At 32.1% G+C, this 23,062-nt stretch overlaps 1 protein-coding gene, 1 long non-coding RNA gene and 1 other non-coding gene across 3 annotated transcripts; 2 read left to right on the forward strand and 1 right to left on the reverse strand.

Annotated features, from left to right (window-relative positions):
• Positions 1-65: 65 nt before the first annotated feature.
• Positions 66-145, reverse strand: TRNAL-UAG (transfer RNA leucine (anticodon UAG)). Its single transcript has one exon. It is a non-coding gene; the product is annotated as a tRNA-Leu (tRNA).
• Positions 146-11,956: 11,811 nt separating this feature from the next.
• LOC139902356 (protein ALP1-like) lies at positions 11,957-13,254 on the forward strand. Its single transcript, XM_071884994.1, has 2 exons — positions 11,957-12,215; positions 12,326-13,254. The coding sequence occupies exons 1-2, from the start codon at positions 11,957-11,959 to the stop codon at positions 13,252-13,254; spliced, it is 1,188 nt and encodes a 395-aa protein (XP_071741095.1).
• A 349-nt stretch (positions 13,255-13,603) lies between these two features.
• Positions 13,604-16,254, forward strand: LOC139899042 (uncharacterized). Its single transcript, XR_011777284.1, has 3 exons — positions 13,604-14,908; positions 15,290-15,334; positions 15,485-16,254. It is a non-coding gene; the product is annotated as an uncharacterized lncRNA (long non-coding RNA).
• The last annotated feature ends 6,808 nt before the right edge of the window (positions 16,255-23,062 follow it).

Genomic DNA, 23,062 nt, shown 5'->3' on the forward strand with positions numbered 1-23,062 from the left:
CAGTTTTGAGTACTGCAGACTAATTCTGATTTAAATCTTAAATCAAGGAAAAAAAAACGAATAAATGACAGCTGTGGGATTTGAACCCACGCCCTTTCGGACCAGAGCCTAAATCTGGCGCCTTAGACCACTCGGCCAAACTGTCTTAGATATTAAACTTATGTTTACTCTATTAATTTATATATCTAATCTAAAATTTCACATAAGTTTATTAATGTTCTTTGTTCTCGATTGTTAATTAACCTAATCGATTAAATGATTGATGCCTAGATTACCGGAGAACAAAATTTTAACTTTTAGCTCTCAGAAGATAATAGTCAAATGCCTAATTTATTGTAGATGTAAAAAGTTATTTTGCTATAGAAAAAGTCAGTTTTGCTAGATATTGATCCACTTCATTTTATAATACTCCGTATATGTTTTTAATATTTTTGTAACCCTAGCATCCGCTCCGCGCTCTATATCCAATTCATTCGCCATGATATTAAGCACATTCAAATTAGGGAAGCTACAAATCAATTCAACAACACATGACATCGTAATAGCATCGCTAAAATTTATTCTGTTTAAGGTAAGATTCGGAGGCACAGTACAGAGGTACATTATTTTTAACCAAATATATGCTGCCTAACTCAGTTATCGCCATGATAACCAAAAAATGTGCCATTAGTTGGGTTTGAATGTGCTAAGATGATAGCCTATGATTTGATTATTTTGTTCCTTGTGCGTCGGAGAACTTATTAAATGTCATTGTACTATGCTGTAATTTAGAACATCACCCATTGCAATTGTTGAATTTTGCAATCTTTATGCTAGAGATTGTACATTTGATTTTTGTTTGTAATGTTGACATGCCACCTATTTAGTAATTTGAACATGCTCAGAAGTAAATCATTGCTTTAGGTTTTGACATTATTGGAAAGTGATTTGTAACAAAAAATATCCCTTATAACAAAGACATCTTTTGTGAGCAGACCAACGAGCCAGTGGCTCAAGTACCAGTTAGAAGCTCGGCCCTAGATATGGTACCCTTGCCAAATGTTAGCGCATGTTCGATCCTCGTTCCCATTTGTGGAGATATTTTACAAGCATCAAACCCTTATTGTGTGGGGTGAGTGACTGTGTTTCAATGAAACATAATGTTAACAATGTTAAGATGTCCCTATCAATCTACACTTTTGGTCTTTCACCATATATTTGTGGGCAACATAGCCATGGCAGCCACTCGTTTTATTGTTTTATGAAAATACGTCTGTGGTTAGCGATTTCTAAAACCAACATACAAGGATTTACAGTGCAAACTTTTTTTGAACAGCAGTGACTTAACTACTCACGCTTTCATCTTCCACGTACAATTGCATAACCCGCCCTCAACTGCTGTCTAGGAGGAAACCCGCCCCAATCCGAGGGCATGAGCGGTAAAACTCCCCCTCCTCCACTGCCCCCGCAACGCGATGTGCGGAAGGCACCCTTGGGTGGAATTCAAGGGTAAAGAGGCAACCTTGTGTTCAATGTTGCACCCCACGAGAGTCGAACTCCTGACCTCTCGCTAAGAGAGACAAGCCACTACGGAACACGCTATGCTTACAAAATAATAAGCAGTTTTTGACTAATAGTGGAATCGTAAAACCAGAAGGACTTTATATATACTTGGCACTTTTTATCTGAAAGTGCTAATTCCTGCAAACAACATCTTTCTGAGATTGTGCTGAAATCATGATGTGTGATATATTACTAATTACTAATTACTAATTATAACTAAAGGAGCATCATGCATGCAAAATGAATCATAGCAAACTGAAATAAGTACAGTTATATATACCATTAACTTACTTAAATTTCAAGTTTGATGTATAAAATCTGATGAGTACAAGTAGTGTCTATCATTGCTTACAAATATGGAACTTGAACAACTAAAGGATGTGTAATCTCTCTTTTAGTATCAAGGGATATCCTCATAATTCCAGTTCCTTTGATAGGCATTATTACGTAAATTCTGATCATCGTTTAAAGGATTTTTGCTACTATTTCTTAGCTTGATGAGATATGTAGCTACAAGGAAGAAGAGGAAGATTGAGGAAATAGTAACGAAGACAAAAGTCATGATTTCGCCATCTATAGCATAGCGCGGATCATGTAAAAGATTAGCACAATGTATTGGAGCAATTGCTGGTGCTGGTAAGACTTCATTTGTAGTACCCATATGAGTTCTTGATTTCTAGCTTCAAACTAGTATAATTTGTTAATCTATTGTTATAGAAATTGGTGCAAGAAGGTATGGCCCTCTATTGTCTTTGTAGTATATTTAAAAAAAATGTTGTTTTTCTTGTTTTTGTATGATTGGGGATGGCAACAAAGTGTCATCTTGCAACTATATTTTATTGGATTGTTTTGATGTTAAAAAGGCAGGGTGCGATTAATAATGTAGAATTTCTCTGTTTTTCAGAGAATTTGTATAAGAAAATTATAAACTACAATAGATATTTAAGTTATTGTCATATATTGACTTTTGTTATAATTCAGTAGGCTTATAACTACTTTTAGTGGCCTAGTTCTTGACTGTAGACTACTAATAAGTATATAGAGAGAATATGAGAGAAAATGAGAGAATATATTTAGTGTTTTTTATAAACTCATAACACACATATTTATACTCAAAAAATCTACTATACAATATCTATAATAATAATAAAATTAACATCCAATTTAACTTTTATAACACTCCCCCTTGGATGACAATTTTATTAGAGAATAACTAGTATTGCCTCGTTAAAAACCTTGCTAAAGAAAACCTATTGGGATAAAACTTTAGCTAAGGGAAAAAGAGTGCAGCATAGAGTTGACTCCCCCTCAAGTAGGCAACGCCTGAATTGTTACATCTTCTGAACATGCCTCATGCCAATATTATGAATATGTGTTCTGAAAATAGCAGTTGGAAGTGCTTTGGTGAAAAGGTCAGCAGAGTTTTTGCTGGACTGAACATATCTCATTTCAATCTGGTTGTCCTTAATGAGATTTTGAGTGTATGAGAAGAATCTAGGAGGTATGTGTTTTGTTCGGTCACTTTTGATATACCCTTCATTCATCTGTGTTATGCAAGTTACATTATCTTCATAGATAGTTGTTGGACTTTTATCGCGTTCTAGTCCACAAGAATCAGTAATGAGTTGTGTCATTGATCTCAACCAAAAACATTCCCGAGTAGCTTCATGTAATGCAATCACTTCGGCATGATTTGATGATGTTGCAACAAGTGTTTGTTTTTGAGAACGCCATGATATTGCGGTACCTCCATTTAGGAATACATATCCATTTTGAGATTTAGCTTTATGTGGATCAGATAAATAACCTGCATCTGCATAACCAACCAAATCTTGTTTCGATTCGTTAGAATAAAATAATCCTAAATCAGTAGTTCCTTGAAGGTATCGAAATATGTGTTTGATCCCATTCCAGTGTCTTTTGGTAGGAGCTGAGCTGAACCTTGCCAACAAATTAACTGCAAAAGAAATGTCAGGTCTTGTACAATTTGTAAGATACATAAGAGCTCCAATTGCACTAAGATATGGTACTTCTGGTCCTAGGATATCTTCATGATCTTCACAGGGACGAAATGGATCAGTGTCAACATTAAGTGATCTAACAACCATAGGAGTACTTAATGGTTTTGCCTTGTCCATATTAAAACGTTTTAAAATTTTTTTAGTATATGTTGTTTGATGTACAAGTAAACCATTAGGCATATGTTCAATTTGTAAACCAAGGCAATACTTGGTTTTTCCGAGATCTTTCATTTCAAATTCTTTCTTTAGAAGTTGAATGTCTTCATGAATCTCTTTATTTGTACCTATGATATTAAGACCATTGACATAAATAACTACGATATATATCTGGTCATTGTTTTCATAATTAAAACACATGTGCAAATAAGTTTATATGTATACACTTTTCTTATCAAGTAATCACTTAATCCGTTATACTATTGTATCAATCCATATAAAAATCTTTGTGATTCAATGGAATACATTTCTTTAGGTTTTGCGTTAGATGTTTCTGATACCTTAAACCCTTCAGGTATATTCATATATATCACTATCAAGTGATCCATATAGATAAGTAGTAACAACATCTATGAGATGCATTTAGAGTAATTACCAGGTTGATTAAGTATCTAATAAGTAATTGTATCCATTACATAAGGATAAGTTTTCCTCATAATTCATTTCTGGTCTTTGTGGGAAACCTTGAGTTACAAGTCTAGTTTTGCCTTGTATCTTCATTTGCACATTTCTTTTTCGGATAAAAATTCATTTATATCCCATACGTTTCACATCTTTAAAAGTGATAACGATTGATCCAAAAACTTTTCTTTTATTGAGTGATTCTAATTCAGCTCGTATTGCTCCTTTCTGTTGAGCTCAATCATGTCTATTTTGATATTCAATGACAGATTTTGGTTCCAGATCATCATCTTTATTCATGATATCATTGTAACATTATATGAAAATATCTCATCAAGATTTTTTATTTCATTTCGGTTCCATAATATTGCATAATTTATTGCAATTTATGTATTTACATTTATCAATATCCTCTGCAGAAGGAATATTGATTTGTGGTTCTTCTTGAACACTTTTTTTTTACCTCATTATCAGCTGATTTTTCTTTTCTAGGATTTTTATCTTTGGAACCAATTTGTCTTTCACGTTTCAGACGTGGCGAAGACTCATGAGTGACATTATTGCCAGCTTTTGGAATTTCAATTCTAGCTTAAGCATTTGCTACTGGTATATATGATTTAGTCACTCTTTTTGTATCTTTAAATGCATACAGTAATTAATTTGCAAGTTTTTGCATATGCATTATTTTTGAACTTTCGTTTCGCATTCTTTTGTGCGAGTTCTATATACCTTAATTGATGTTCACATAATGAAGCATCTTTTTATTTATTTTTCATTTCTCCCCCTAATATAGGGAACAATGTTTCATTAAAGTGACAATCAGCAAAATGTGCTGTAAAACATCACCCGTCATGGGTTCAATATATCTTATGATTGAAGATGTTTCATATCCAACATATATTTCCATCCTTCTTTGAGGAATCATTTATTGTGGTGGTGCAATTAAAAATACACTGCACAACCAAATATTTTAAGATGGAAAATATTTGGCTCTCGACCAAAATTAAGTTGGTAATGGAGAATATTTATGACTTGCACTTGGTTTAATGCGAATTAATGTCGCATCATGTAATTTTACATGTCCCCATATAAATATTGAGAGTTTTGTACTCATTTCCAATTGTCTAGTTATTAGCTGCAAGCGTTTATCTATTGATTTAGCTAAACCAATTTTGTGTATGCACATGAGTAACTGGATGTTCAACAACAATCCCTGTAGACATATAATAATCATTCAATACTTGAGATGTTAACTCACCAGCATTATCAAGTCTCATCCTTTTAATGATGTAATCAGAATAATGTGTTCTCAATTTAATAATTTGTGCAAGAAACTTTGCAAATGCCATATTACGGCTTGATAACACACAAACATGAGACCATCCGCTAGATGCGTCTATTAGAATCATGAAATATCAAAATGGTCCACATGATGGATGAATTGGTCCATATATATTTCCTTGAATTCTTTCAAGAAATATTGGTGATTCTTTCTCAATGTGCTTTTTATTAATCACCATATGCACTTTTAATCATATGCGCTGCGCTTTTCATCATATGCGCTTTTCATCATATGCGCTTTTAATCATATGCGCGCTTTTCATCATATGCGCTTTTCGGTGCTACATAGATATTTCTCATTATCTGTTATCATTTACTGATAATCATATCCATTATGATATATATATATATATATATATATATATATATATATATATATATATATATATATATATATATATATATATCAGAGAAACTCAATTAATTTCTCTTTGATTTTGAGAAAACAAGGCATTGTTTATCAGAAAATTTTTACCATTTGGTAATATGAATTTTTGTCTTTTCCGTTCCTTATATCAAGTTTGCAAGACCTGATATAGTATTTATAATTCCTTCATTTGATTTAAATCAATGAAATATTTCTTAGATTTGATCATAGTGTGTATATTACCATTATCTGCAAACAAGTTACAATCTGAGAAAGAACCGCATTAGAAAGCGACTCAACAATCGTACTAGTAACCTAGTAGCAATAGTCATGATAAGCCCAATTAATCATCATAAAACTGGACTCCACATAATTTATTTATTTTTTTTTTATTTTTTTTTGCATAAAATAATATATATCAAATATAAGGTAACATTTCAAATATTAAATTACCATGTAAATCGATCTAATATATCAAAGGTCTGTGAATTATATTCACTTGAAAGATATGCATATTAAGTATACAACTAATTTATGTACAGATCAAATATATTTCTAATCTTAAAAGATCATGATGATTATCAATTATGCATTAAATATTAAAATAATCCAACATGCAATTTATCGTGATTTAAAAAAAAAAAATCAAATTGCATCAGTGTATAGCACATACAATCATGTATATGGCGAGAGTTTAAAAGAGTACACCGATCACAAAATAATATGCCAATCTAATCCACTAACTTATTAATCAATTAGATTAATAATAACATAGGTCATGATATAACAAATTAATATAACCACTTTTTCCAAGTTTCATGTTAGACCAATTAAAAACTTACAAGGTAGCAACCATAACCATGTAGCATATATAATCACAATATATACATATATACATATATAAGTATAAAATTACTTGATGCATACATCAAATACACCAAGTATACTTTGTCTTAAAAAATAATGATTATGATTCATCAATATTCATTCCATAAATAGAATATTCCTAGTCAATACAAAACGTAAATCAATGATTATATTCATCATGCATAAGACTCAAAAATAGTTATTCTATCCGAAGATAACTAGACACAAATATGTTCTATAACATGCTCATATGTAGTCGGTTTATACAATCATACAAGTTAAAACAGTATACCACAATATGATAACATGAGAGTAGCAGATCATAGTATTGCAATATATATATATATATATATATATATATATATATATATATATATATATATATATATATATATATATATATATATATATATATATATATATCTTCTTTTTGGAATAAAATAATATTCACAACTATTTAATTACTTCATAGATCTAATGTGTTAATAACTCACACGAGAAATATCCAGTTTACGACTACATATATATTATAATAATAAAATATATTCAACAACTTAGGTAGAGTTTTGGTATACACAACTTTTGATTTCATAACCTGCTTCATATTATCAAATAAAATATAAATCATATTATACCAATTTTATAGGCTGACTAATCGTTTACATATTCAGTTTAAAAAAAAAGGAATATATTCGGAACTTATGTTCCTTTCTTATTTTAACTTTTAAGATTTACTTTTAATAAAAATACAAACTACTTTTTCTATTTTAACTTTTAAGATTTACTTTTAATAAAATACAAACTACTTTTTTTTTTAACTTTTAAGATTTACTTTTAATAAAAATACAAACTACTTTTTCTTATTTTAACTTTTAAGATTTACTTTTAATAAAAATACAAACTACTTTTTTTATTTTAACTTTTAAATTTTCTTTTAATAAAAATACAAACTACTTTTCTTATTTTAACTTTTAAGATTTACTTTTAATAAAAATACAAACTACTTTTCTTATTTTAACTTTTAAGATTTACTTTTAATAAAAATATAAACTACTTTTTCTTATTTTAACTTTTAAGATTTACTTTTAATAAAAATACAAACTACCTTTTCTTATTTTAACTTTTAAGATTATAAATTTAAGAATAAATATTAGTATGCATGAAATAAATAATGATTAATTGCATAAGTAATCATAAATGTTAGATAACATATAAAGACCCCATCGTATTCGTATTGATCGGAATTAATCTCGACCCATGGTACCGTGTTGTCAAATGACGTGTTGCGTACATAAAGTACCGTGTTGTCAAATGACGTGTTGCGTACAATCATGAGGTCTTATTAACATAAATATAAATGTTAGTGAAGTTAATAAGAGTTAGATTACAGAAAATATAATTCAGGCGGTATAACCGATCATATATAACTTAAATAACATAAATATAAATGTTAGTGAAGTTAATAAAAGTTAGATTACAGAAATATAATTCAGGCGGTATAACCGACCATATATAACTTAAATAACATAAATATAAATGTTAGTGAAGTTAATAAAAGTTAGATTACAGAAATATAATTCAGGCAGTATAACCGACCATATATAACTTAAATAACATAAATATAAATGTTAGTGAAGTTAATAAAAGTTAGATAATTTCTTACCTTGATTAGTGACGTGTGCTTGCTTAGATAAACCTTGATTATACGGAGCACTTCGTGCTGATAACGTGTTATAATTCAGTAGGCTTATAACTACCTTTAGTGGTCTAGTTCTTGACTGTAGACTACTAATAAGTATATAGAGAGAATATGAGAGAATATGAGAGAATATATTTAGTGTGTTTTATAAACTCATAACACACATATTTATACTCAAAAAATCTACTATACAATATCTATAATAATAATAAAATTAACATCTAATTTAACTTTTATAACAACTTTTGAATTTTTTTTTTCAACTTTCAGTTATATTTTTTTTTGTTTGTATTTTACAATCATTCATGAAACTGATAGAGATAAAAAAAAAGTACATTTATAATTTAATCATTTCATATAATTTTTATCAAATTATAATAAAGCACAAATAAAATTATTTAAAGGTAAAAATGGGATATTATGTTATTACCTTTCGAATCGGGGTTAAATATAGGGTCCTTAGAAGCGAAAAATCGTGCTTTACTAGCTAAATGGTGGTGTAGATTTAAATGTGATAAATCATCCCTTTGGGAAAAAATAATTAAAAGTATATACGGTGAGGATGGGGGGTTAAACAATGCTTGGGAAATACCACCTAAACTCAAACCGAGCACTTGGTCGACCATAATTTCTTCGGGGAGGGAACTCGACCTTGTGGACAGTTAGGTGTCCAATTTAAGATGACAATATAATCCATTGACCATGCTCTTTTCCATTGTAAAGTAGCGAAGGAAATTTGGCTTCGGATTTTTAATTGGTGGTCATTGCCACCACCGAACCAGGTCGACCCATCCATTGCCTTTAAAGGAAAACATCCGGCTATAACCTCACACGAAGTTCAAGCTTTTTGGCAAGCCGTTCAGTGGGTCACGAGTTATGTGATTTAGAAAAACCGCAATTCGGTCACTTTTAGCAACAAATCCACAACTACTGCCATGATTTATAATGAGATACAATTGCTTAGCTTTGAGTGGATTCGTAATAGATCAAAAAAAAGAAAAGCCGGATTGGCACATTTGGTTGTCAAATCCTTTGTTGCTAAACGGGGTGACACACGACAGGTGAGGTATTGGCTAATATGATTTCGGAAAGCATCATATCAAGTGCACTTGAGTAATAAAGTTTTCTCTTACATTATTTCACTTTTCCTACACCCTGTTCCAGTAAATTTCGAGTAGTTATGTAGCTATAAATGGGTGAGATAGCTATTTCTTTGTCGTCGGTTTTGATCCGGTATTGAAATGGTTATCTCTCCCGGCTCGGTTTTCCCCTAAGTACGGGCTTCATCTCATCCCTCGTTTTTATTCGGGACAGATTGCTGGGGAGTGACATCTCCTGACGACGTCTCCATAGTTTTGTGTTTCTTGTAATTTTCTCATATTGTATAGTGAGTATTTTTAGATTTGCGATATATGATAGGAGGTGTATGAATCTGAGTGGTAGGAGCTCTCAAAATTGTATATTCCTTCTATTTTAATAAATTACCTTCTTGCCTTTAAAAAAAAAACAAAACCATAATTTTGGGATGGAGGGAATAGTTGTGTATCGCTAGAGTATAAAACTATTTGTACACAAAACATTAAATTATATATGGATATGCAATAAATGAAATTATTAATATATATATATATATATATATATATATATATATATATATATATATATATATATATATATATATATATATATATATATATAGTGAAAGGATCCATAGAGAACTAAAGTATGTAGAGAACCATAGAACTCATAGATTGAATTTCAATCTATGTGGAAATTAAGCTTTAAAAAAAAAACAGTCAATCTGCACACTAAAAAAATGTCAATCTGCAAAAAAAAAAACTGAAAAAAGTCAATCTGTAAAAAAAAACTACAAAAAAAGTCAATTTGCACGCAGATTGACTCAATCTGCACAGAAAAAAAAGTCAATCTGCAAAAAAAAAAAAACTGTCAAAAAAAGTCAATCTGCACAGGAAAAAAAAACTGCAAAAAAAGTCAATCTGCACAGAAAAAAAAGGTCATTCTGTAAAAAAAATTTGTCAATCTGCAGGAGATTGACTCAATCTGCACGAGTTCCATGGGTTCTCTACTACCTTTGGTTCTCCATGGATCCTCACCATATATATATATATATATATATATATATATATATATATATATATATATATATATATGGTGAGGATCCATGGAGAACCAAAGGTAGTAGAGAACCCATGGAACTCGTGCAGATTGAGTCAATCTCCTGCAGATTGATATATATATATATATATATATATATATATATATATATATATATATATATATATATATATATATATATATATATATATATATGCACATATCATGGGGTTTGACTTATCTCGTAAATGCACATATATATATGCAACCACTACCGTGTCTCCACTTATTCAACTATTTGTGTATCGTTTTTTTTGGAATTTTTTTTTCAGGCATCAAGATCACAGGAAAATATGAACATTTAGAAAAGACACTTCGTGATGAATGTTATTATTTAGGCGGGAAAACAATCGACAAAAATAACATTCAAGATAATATTGATCGTGAAGAATGTTAACGTTTTTTTCTTCATGTTTTGTGAAGTAAAATTTAGCCCGATTTAGAGTTTAGGGTTTAGGGTTTAAGGACTAAACCCAAAACACCAAACCCTAAACCCTAAACCCTAAACTCTAAACCGTTCGTATTAAAAACTCAATCTAAATCCTAAATCTAAACCCTAAATTTCTAAACCCTAATATCTAAACCCTAATATCTAATACCTCAACATACGCTCGAAAAACACGATAATTTTTATATATTACTTCTTCGAGCGTTTTCCCGCCAAAATAAAAACATTTATCACAAAGTGTCTTTATTAAATGTTCATATTTTCATCTAATATATAATGTTCGTGAACAAAGTTTTTTCAAAAAACGAAAAAAAAAAAAATTGCTTCCGCCCGCTTCCCCCCGATTGGTTACTTCCTCCTTGATCCTACCACTATATCTATCTATCTATCTATCTATCTATTTCTATTATCTATTCTATTTTTTTTACATCTTATAAATCATGAAATAGAATCCAATGTGTCAATCAATTAGTAAATCCTAATCTCATTTGGTGACATGTCCCTCTCCTAATTACCATTAGACCATTTTTAACGCGGCGTAATAGGGGTCCCGTCAGACGCGCTGGCAGTGGGTGACGCCCCCTGACGCCCCTAGTGGGGCGTTACGGCTGACGCGGGAGGGGCGTCAGTCAACTTTTTCACGGGTGGGCGAAGCAGCGTCAGGAGTACGTGGCGGCTTCTGATTGGCTGAAAATTTAAGCCGTTGGCTAACGGCTATATCTGAGTTTTTTTCAATTTTTTTTTTTAAAATTCTATATATTTTTATCTATATAAACCCATTCATTCTACACTTTTAACACACCATTTCTCTTTATTTTTCTTTCAATTCTATCAATTAAATCATACAATTTTCTCTCATCATCAATTATTTTTCTTTAATGACATCGTATTTACTTAGTTACGATTCCGATTCAGAAGACGAGCGTATTATTGCACTAATTCAACATTTAGAAGATGATGATGACGAAGTCGAATCCGACCGTGTTCCAAGATCACGAATTTATATTCCAAGAAATCGTGAAGAAGCTGGAGAAAACTTATGGAAGGATTATTTTAGTGACACACCCGTGTTTCCGCCATATAAATTTAAAAGGCGTTTTCGTATGCGAATTGAACTATTTCTCCGAATATCGCAAGGTATTTCTAATTTCGATTCTCATGATACCCCCGAGCATTTTAGATTTTTAGGGAACGTTTTGATGCTATCGGTCGGCCGACTTTTACAATATTGCAAAAAATGACTTCAGCTCTACGCCAATTGGCGTATGGAACTGCCGCCGATATGTTTGATGAATATTTAAAAATGAGTGAGCAAACCTCAATACTTTGTTTAGATAACTTTTGTAAATGTATTATTACATTATACAAAGAACGTTACATGAGATCTCCCAATGCATACGATGTTCAACGTTTATATAGTAAGCATGAAGAGAAACATGGTTTTAAGGGTATGCTCGGGAGTATTGATTGTATGCATTGGGAGTGGAAGAATTGTCCCGTTGCTTTGAAGGGACAATACACTAGGGGTGACCACAAGAAACCTACCATTATGCTTGAAGCAGTTGCTTCGTATGACTTGTGGATTTGGCATGCATTTTTTGGAATGGCGGGTTCCAACAATGATATAAATGTTTTGAATCAATCCTATGTTTTTGATAAACTTAAAAAGGGAACATCTCCACTAGCACCATTTGAGGTAAACGGTAATCAGTACACAAAAGGCTATTACTTAGCTGACGGTATATATCCTGACTGGGCTACTCTAGTCAAAGGTTTTGCGTGTCCGACAGATGATCCAAGGATTAAGTTTACTAGGTTTCAAGCTAGTGCCCGAAAGGATGTAGAGAGGGCATTTGGGGTTCTTCAAGGTCGATTTCATATTTTAAGGTTAGCAGCACGCACTATGTCGGTAAACAAGATGCGGAGAGTTATGGACTGTTGTATCATATTACATAATATGATTTTGGAGGATCAAGAATTTATGTTAAGTGATTGTGAGGAAGAGTTCATTACCGAAGATATGGAGAATCGTCCGGAACGGATACCGAATAGAGGACGGGATCAAGACGTTATTATCCGAGAAATAAGAGATAGGACGGTGCACGACCAACTAACCGATGATCTAGTTGAGCATATTTGGAACCTTTCGTCCGCATTCCGCACCATGAATGGTTAAATTTATGTAATGGTTAAATTTTATGTAATGATTAATTTTATGTAATGGTTAATTTTTTATGTAATGGTTAATTTTTATATATTTTTTAATTATATGTAATATAATTTGTATGCATAATAAAATAAAAAAGAAAAAGAAAAATAAAACTGGTGGGACCTATTTGACACTAGAGGGGGCGTCAGGGTTATTTTGGTGTCAGAGGGTGACACTGCCACGTCAAAGGCAGATTGCACTTTTTGGCCAAAAAGTGGACAATCTGGCCTGGCCTGTGACGTCACAGCACGGTTATATAGGGTCTTAACACCTAATCCTGCCACGCTGTAAAAAAAAAAAAAAACAAAAAAAAAAAACCAAACCGATCGTTCATCTATCCTCCGTCGTCGTCTCTTCAACCCTTCCAATACAAACCCTAAATCCCTGCGTCGTCTCCACAACCCATCCAATACAAACCCTAAATCTCAAGCTAAAATTAAATCGATTCATTCGAAAAAACTAATAAAGTTAGGGTTTTCTTGCTGTGTTCGTCCCTTAATTTCAATCACTATAATCTTCACCAACTTTTCCGTTTGTTTAATCTACATCTTGGCGATGCACTGACTGTGAAAACAAAGGCCTTAGGGTTTTGCTCTTTGTTCGATTGACATCTTCCTGACAAAATGGCCATCAAAATTGGGGCTTTTGAGTCGATGGTGGTTCCGAGGGTGTTCGGTTGATATAGTGACGAAGATGCCAGCGTCAAATCAAATCAAAGATTTAAGGGTTTTTCTTATGGTACTTTCTTCGATGGAAACATGTAATAGCATTACAGTTGATTGATTTCATCGCTTGATTTTATCGTTTTCCTATTACAGTAGAAATTATGGTTTATATTGCTTCAGCTCGATGGAAATATTTAAGGGTTTTAATTGATTTAATCAATTGACATCTTCGATTGATTTTATGTTTAGTTTACGGTATTTTATCTTCGATTGACATACCTTTTTTCATTGTTAGTTATCTTTTGTTTATTATGTGATTAAGTAGGTGAGGAAGATTGTTCGTATTGACATTTGTATGTCCTGATTATCCAACAGGTATGGGTGATTTTTACAAAGAATACTGACTGCTCCACCACATCACTCCACTTATATGTTATCGAACACCTATCAAATAGATTGGATTTAACCACTATTGCTAAATATGTATTGTAACTATTGATTGTAAACGTAACACACCGAATCAACCTTCTGAAGCAGTAGGCAAAAGTTTTGCCCCAGCAGCCACTTCTTAATATGTGTTAAATCGGTAATGACCAAAATCTTATATGTATGCCCAAATTAACGTCTGATAAGTTTTAAATCCCAGTCATGATAAGTATTAACATCGGGCTCCGGATTGCAGGTTCTCAGCTGATGGATTGCATAATATATTTTAACATAACATATTATGATTCTGCATAATATATTGAACACATACCTGTTTTTTGTTTCTTAGTTGCGGTCGAAAATTGTGTGTTTTTTTTTATGTTAAAAAGCTTAAAAATCGAAATGCCATAATCTTGGATGTGAAACAAGAGATGGAAAGTGAACACAAGAACTGTGATCGTTTTTTGTAGGTGACAAAAGACGACACACCAGTCATTTTTCACGACGATTTCATCCTCTACGAAGAAAACGTAAGTTGCTTATTACCTTTATTATACTTTTTTTATATGCCTGTGGTCGTCTTTGTATCATTCTTATTTTGTAATACCCACTTTTTCACATATGGTGATTTGATAAGCGTTATGACTTGATACCAATTTATGCATAAAATGTTAATTGTTGCTGTTTTTGTATATGATTAAGCTTCACATTTATAAAGATATTGGTGTCCCGTTGAAACATTGTTGAAAACGGCATAGGTTTAGCTAGAATTTTGGTGAGTTTAGGATTCTTTGTGTGTGCCGATTTTTTGCTCTTTTAATATGACTTGGTGGTTTGTTCACTACTCCGTATTTCTTTGTTTGTAGTCTATGTTGAGTAGCATTCTAATTTATTGTTGAATGCTTATTCAGGTCTGCCAATATGTGTTTATCGTATTTGAGGCATCCTAATTTGAGGTAAAGAGCAACATATTATAATATCCCTTTAGCATGTCGTAATTAAAAGTAATATTGTACAGCAACGACACGGTACTTTTGTGAATAAGTCATAATTTACCCCACATTTACTTAAGTTATAATTTACCTGTTATGTTTCGTGTCAACTAGGTTATGTGCTGATTTCGGACTTGGCTGCCAGTCCAGCGACTTTGGCTACCGTCCTTCCGCATGCTACCATCTATGTTTGTAGTCGATCAAAGCGAAAAATGATGCTCTTGACAGCTCTCAATGAAGATCAACGAGGTTCATAAAAGAAGGTTTGAAAAAGCAGGGTGTCTGATGATGGATATTTGGGGTCTGGGTTGAGCGATGAGAGTAAATCGGTCCGTATCTTGGCAAGGCAACTTTAAAGTTGCAACCATGGCGGCCAGTACTTTCTTGCTAAATTTTATACACATTTCCGAGTCCCTTTTTCTGTCGCTAAATATAGAATATTACTCCTTATATCAAATCTCAGTTGCCCCTATTTTACTCTTTACTTTGTGCTTGCGGCTATGACGATTAACATTTGGGAACTAAGTCAATGAAGGAGGAAACATGAGGTCGTATCTTGGCATGGCAACTTGGAAGTTGCAACCAGTGCGAATCATGTATTTTTCCCTGATTTTATACATATATCTGAGCCTAATTTTTGTTTTTCTAATTTCTTATTAAGTTCATGTTTCTACAATGAGTGACGAACTGCTACTTAATGAATTAATGGATGTAATGAATTATAGTATAAAGATTTAAAGTTTTCCTTTTATATTAGTCTTATACTCTTATGTGATTATAAATTTAGTCGTCAATGTCGATATGTTTGTTATTGACTTGGTTGCAGATTAATTTATAATTGGTGATCTTAAAGGGGCATTTAAAATGTTAAATATTTAATCGTATAAGGTATGTTTGTTCAAACTTGATAATTTAATTGTCACTTTTGTTATATCTTACATGATGTGTTGACTTTAGGGAAGAATACACAGACTTGCTCTGTTTACATAGTTACAATCAATATTAAAGGTTGCAACATGGGTGGGTCGCTTGGGTGAGGTGCTTAGGTAACAAATTTAAACAGGGATGGTCTAAACATGTCTTAATTTGATAGAGGTTTAAACGTGATGGATTTGTTGAGATAGTTAATGAGTGACAAATCACAAAACAATATGTTTTAACTAACGACTTATGGTGTGTCATTGAAATATTAATGTCTATCCAAATCCAAATCAACATTAAAATTGGGCTTGTGTTGTACCCATTGTTGCAACCGCGTAAGTTGTAAGATTGGTCAAAAGAAATTTTTTTGACTAATTGCTAACACTTTACTTTTGTAAATTGTTAATATATAAAGTGGTGAATTATTCTCCTAAATTTTTTTACAGTATGAAAATTGTATGTTTCTGACTTATTTATGAATGAATGAATTGCAGGTGAATTATTCTTATTAGTTGTTATGTTTATTTATTTATCGATTTACTCTTATTGGTTCCATTTTTAACGAGGTTAACGATATTGTTTTATGTTCATCAGTTCTGCTATAACTTTAATTTCTGGTTCTCACCAATTTCATGATGAATATCACGATTAAAGTACATAGGAAGTAGAAGTTCTTTCATCTTCTTCAGCTATATTATGTGTTTTTACAAGAAATTTGAATCTGTATTGTTTGATATGTTTGAAAGAATCATCCTAATTGATGGAGAGATTTAGTGCTGGTTGAAAGATAATGATACGAGCTTAAGTGGTAAAACGGTTTTGATGTTTAATGGTAAAATTATTCATACTGTTTTGTGCACTTTAGTTATGTGTTTTGAATACCATGAATTCTGTTGCAAAAATTTACAGTTAATTATTTGTTGTTGAAATTTAAAAGTATGTATGTAAATTGTTTATGCCAATTCAATACTATTGTATTTGTTTAAGTCTGTTTTTAAACTGTTTTAAGTGGAAAATTAAATCGTTCGTAGGTGATGAGCAACATAATGGTCATTGGAAGAAGTTGGAGAACGCATAAGAGAGGCTTCATTTGTTCAACGCAGACTTGATGGATTAGGAAGACCTTGGTGTTGCTTTTGATGGTTGCATTGGGGTTCTTCATATTGCCTACCCTGTTCCTGATAGTAGACTTATACCTAATATACAGGTAACCCCTTTCGTTTATGCTCCATGTATTGTCTAATGTACTGATTTGGCTTATATATATGTTCTTAATTTGGTCACGTGTTTAATTTGGATAAAAAGGAAACGGGTCAGATAAGAGTTTGGTCAAATGGGTTGGACAAGTCAAACGAGTCAAAAGTTTCCAAAATGTATTGTTAATTCATTTTCAATCATGTTAACGATATTAGTGTGCTGCTGTAAACTTGAAACATGTTTGAAAATTTTGTATCATGCAGGTACTTGATTGGCAGTTGGTTAGACAAAGCTTGCAAAGAGTGTTTTGGCAGTCATAGTAAGTAGGTTTTTCAAATGGGGAACTTTGTGTTTGGTTATTGGTACAATTAAATAAGAATAAATGCTGTTTCTACAAATTATATTTACAGATTCATTCTAAAGACTGATTTGTGACATGTTTCACGTATTAGATTATTTTAGGTAATGCTCATTCATATTTGAATTTATGTTAATTCTACGTTTGCATGTGCTGTTTGTCAAGTTCCATCTCTACAAGGTTGAAACTTTTGTCTAACATCACAATTTACTTATATTTTTAACCTTAGCATTTCACATTTTAATTAATGGTAAAGTGCAACTTTTATCCAGAGAATATAATTTCCGTCTCTATAATATTTCGTATCCAACCCTTTATTTTCCTCTTTATTTTTATTCATCACTTTATATTTAGACAAAACAATAAAGATGGTCACTCGCTTCGTTGCTACGTTAAATGATGTTTTACAAAAAATACAAAGTTTTACTAATGTGTATTGTTTACAAAAAAACATATTTTACTAGTTCAACCACAATAGTACTTTTTGACACTTTTCCTATAATATCGTTACTTCACGTGTAAGTTTAGACACCAATAATGTTTGCGGATGAGTTCTCGTGCAATGCACGGACTCATAAATCTAGTATATATATATATATATATATATATATATATATATATATATATATATATATATATATATAGTAGAGGGATCAAATGAGAACTTTTTTTGTGCGAGAACCCTGAGTACTCAAAAATACACTGAAATTCGAGCAAAAATGGGAAATTCGAGCAAAAAACTCCATATTCGAGCAACAAATGGGACACAAACCAAAAAACATGATAGTCGAGCAAAAATGGAGAAAGTCGAACAAAAAAAAAAAAAAACAAGGACGAACAAAAATTTGATATTCGAACAAAAATGTGTTCTACATTTTTGAAATTCGAACGCAAAAATGTAGAACACATAGGTCTGCTAGCAATATGCTAAGAACCGTTCTTCCTCTCCCTCAAATCCATTCACAGAGCTCTTATTCCAAGTTTGATCTGTCGGGGGAAATGGCAATGACTTTCTAGTTTTTAGGGGTAGGCTACTACTGGTTCTGCGGTGGCTAATACTGTAACAACAAAGGAAAGAAGCAAGTCAGTCTGGAAGCGAACCCTGTTCTTGCAGTTAGGGTGCATCGATGCCCTTTTTCTAAACAGATGGAAAGATTAAACGAAAGCGGTTGCTAATGCTTGACAACGGGCGACCGCCCGTAGGGGGTTTACTGCACAAGGCCCCTGCAGAGGAAAATCCGAAGGTGTGGAAAGAGCAGCTGTGAGAAGCGGAAAAACCATCAAAAAACGACGATTGTTCGTGGAGGTTTCCACAGAAAGACCCCTTGGTTCTGGCAAACGGATCACAATTACAGGTACCTGGGAGCATACCGATGGAATGAACGAAATACGAACTGGTGGACTATAGACCGACTTTCACGTTCACTCTACAGCCCCTAAAGTGGTAAAGAAGGCTCCTTGGGGTCTCTCTTTCTATCTGACAGGACAAACAAATAGGAAGGGGTGGTTCTTTCATTGCAAGAAGTCTAACTAGAAAAGGATCTCCCTATTACTTTGAGAAGAGAATTGTTGGTGCTGCATGACTGTAGTCAGCTCGTGTCGTGAGATGTTTGGTCAAGTCCTATAACGAGCGAAACTCTCGGGGGTTGCTCCGAGAAATCCTTTCTTTCTCGTCCACTCAGGGGGGTGCGGACACACATGCGACCTAGCCAAACCCGCCACCTCATGTGCCAAAGTAAAACGGTTGTTCTTCCTTCCCCGCTCCCTCTTTTTTGACATATGCGGCGGCGGGCAAGGCTGGCTAATCGTACGCAGCAGGCTCAAAGACCCCTGGTTCTGGAAGCCACACAGTCAAAGAATGAAACAGATCAAATGATTGTTCTAGAATGGTTATTTCTCACAATTGCTCCTTGTGATTTGAAATGTCCCGTTCTTATTGATTAAAAACGTTCCATATTAATTGATTTCGTTGCGAGGTTTTGACCTCTATATGAGACGTTTTTCAAAGACTGCATTCATTTTAAAACAAACCATAACCTTTATTTCATCAATAAAGGTTTAAAAAGCTTTACGTAGATTATCAAATAATGATAATCTAAAATATCCTGTTTACACACGACCATTACATAATGGTTTACAATACAAATATGTTACAACAAAATAAGTTTCTTGAATGCAGTTTTTACACAATATCATACAAGCATGGACTCCAAATCTCGTCCTTATTTAAGTATGCGACAGCGGAAGCTCTTAATAATCACCTGAGAATAAACATGCTTAAAACGTCAACAAAAATGTTGGTGAGTTATAGGTTTAACCTATATATATCAAATCATAATAATAGACCACAAGATTTCATATTTCAATACACATCCCATACATAGAGATAAAAATCATTCATATGGTGAACACCTGGTAACCGACATTAACAAGATGCATATATAAGAATATCCCCATCATTCCGGGACACCCTTCGGATATGATATAAATTTCGAAGTACTAAAGCATCCGGTACTTTGGATGGGGTTTGTTAGGCCCAATAGATCTATCTTTAGGATTCGCGTCAATTAGGGTGTCTGTTCCCTAATTCTTAGATTACCAGACTTAATAAAAAGGGGCATATTCGATTTCGATAATTCAACCATAGAATGTAGTTTCACGTACTTGTGTCTATTTTGTAAATCATTTATAAAACCTGCATGTATTCTCATCCCAAAAATATTAGATTTTAAAAGTGGGACTATTACTCACTTTCACAGATTTTTATTTCGTCGGGAAGTAAGACTTGGCCACTGGTTGATTCACGAACCTATAACAATATATACATATATATCAAAGTATGTTCAAAATATATTTACAACACTTTTAATATATTTTGATTTTTTAAGTTTATTAAGTCAGCTGTCCTCGTTAGTAACCTACAACTAGTTGTCCACAGTCAGATGTACATAAATAAATCGATAAATATTATCTTGAATCAATCCACGACCCAGTGTATACATATCTCAGTATTGATCACAACTCAAACTATATATATTTTGGAATCAACCTCAACCCTGTATAGCTAACTCCAACATTCACATATAGAGTGTCTATGGTTGTTCCGAAATATATATAGATGTGTCGACATGATAGGTCGAAACATTGTATACGTGTCTATGGTATCTCAAGATTACATAATATACAATACAAGTTGATTAAGTTATGGTTGGAATAGATTTGTTACCAATTTTCACGTAGCTAAAATGAGAAAAATTATCCAATCTTGTTTTACCCATAACTTCTTCATTTTAAATCCGTTTTGAGTGAATCAAATTGCTATGGTTTCATATTGAACTCTATTTTATGAATCTAAACAGAAAAAGTATAGGTTTATAGTCGGAAAAATAAGTTACAAGTCGTTTTTGTAAAGGTAGTCATTTCAGTCGAAAGAACGACGTCTAGATGACCATTTTAGAAAACATACTTCCACTTTGAGTTTAACCATAATTTTTGGATATAGTTTCATGCTCATAATAAAAATCATTTTCTCAGAATAACAACTTTTAAATCAAAGTTTATCATAGTTTTTAATTAACTAACCCAAAACAGCCCGCGGTGTTACTACGACGGCGTAAATTCGGTTTTACGGTGTTTTTCGTGTTTCCAGGTTTTAAATCATTAAGTTAGCATATCATATAGATATAGAACATGTGTTTAGTTGATTTTAAAAGTCAAGTTAGAAGGATTAACTTTTGTTTGCGAACAAGTTTAGAATTAACTAAACTATGTTCTAGTGATTACAAGTTTAAACCTTCGAATAAGATAGCTTTATATGTATGAATCGAATGATGTTATGAACATCATTACTACCTTCAGTTCCTTGGATAAACCTACTGGAAAAGAGAAAAATAGATCTAGCTTTAACGGATCCTTGGATGGCTCGAAGTTCTTGAAGCAGAATCATGACAAGAAAACAAGTTCAAGTAAGATCATCACTTGAAATAAGATTGTTATAGTTATAGAAATTGAACCAAAGTTTGAATATGATTATTACCTTGTATTAGAATGATAACCTACTGTAATAAACAAAGATTTCTTGAGGTTGGATGATCACCTTACAAGATTGGAAGTGAGCTAGCAAACTTGAAAGTATTCTTGATTTTATGTAACTAGAACTTGTAGAATTTATGAAGAACACTTAGAACTTAAAGATAGAACTTGAGAGAGATCAATTAGATGAAGAAAATTGAAGAATGAAAGTGTTTGTAGGTGTTTTTGGTCGTTGGTGTATGGATTAGATATAAAGGATATGTAATTTTGTTTTCATGTAAATAAGTCATGAATGATTACTCATATTTTTGTAATTTTATGAGATATTTCATGCTAGTTGCCAAATGATGGTTCCTACATGTGTTAGGTAACTCACATGGGCTGCTAAGAGCTGATCATTGGAGTGTATATACCAATAGTACATATATCTAAAAGCAGTGTATTGTACGAGTACGAATACGGGTGCATACGAGTAGAATTGTTGATGAAACTGAACGAGGATGTAATTGTAAACATTTTTGTTAAGTAGAAGTATTTTGATAAGTGTATTGAAGTCTTTCAAAAGTGTATAAATACATATTAAAACACTACATGTATATACATTTTAACTGAGTCGTTAAGTCATCGTTAGTCGTTGCATGTAAGTGTTGTTTTGAAACCTTTAGGTTAACGATCTTGTTAAATGTTGTTAACCCAATGTTTATAATATCAAATGAGATTTTAAATTATTATATTATCATGATATTATCATGTATGAATATCTCTTAATATGATATATATACATTAAATGTCTTTACAACGATAATCGTTACATATATGTCTCGTTTAAAAATCATTAAGTTAGTAGTCTTGTTTTTACATATGTTGTTCATTGTTAATATACTTAATGATATGTTTACTTATCATAGTATCATGTTAACTATATATATGTCCATATATATGTCATCATATAGTTTTTACAAGTTTTAACGTTCGTGAATCACCGGTCAACTTGGGTGGTCAATTGTCTATATGAAACATATTTCAATTAATCAAGTCTTAACAAGTTTGATTGCTTAACATGTTGGAAACATTTAATCATGTAAATAACCATTTCATTTAATATATATATAAATATAAACATGGAAAAGTTCGGGTCACTACAGTACCTACCCGTTAAATAAATTTCGTCCCGAAATTTTAAG

This window comes from Rutidosis leptorrhynchoides, chromosome 3, assembly GCF_046630445.1.
Source record: "Rutidosis leptorrhynchoides isolate AG116_Rl617_1_P2 chromosome 3, CSIRO_AGI_Rlap_v1, whole genome shotgun sequence".
NCBI classification, from domain to species: Eukaryota; Viridiplantae; Streptophyta; class Magnoliopsida; order Asterales; family Asteraceae; genus Rutidosis; species Rutidosis leptorrhynchoides.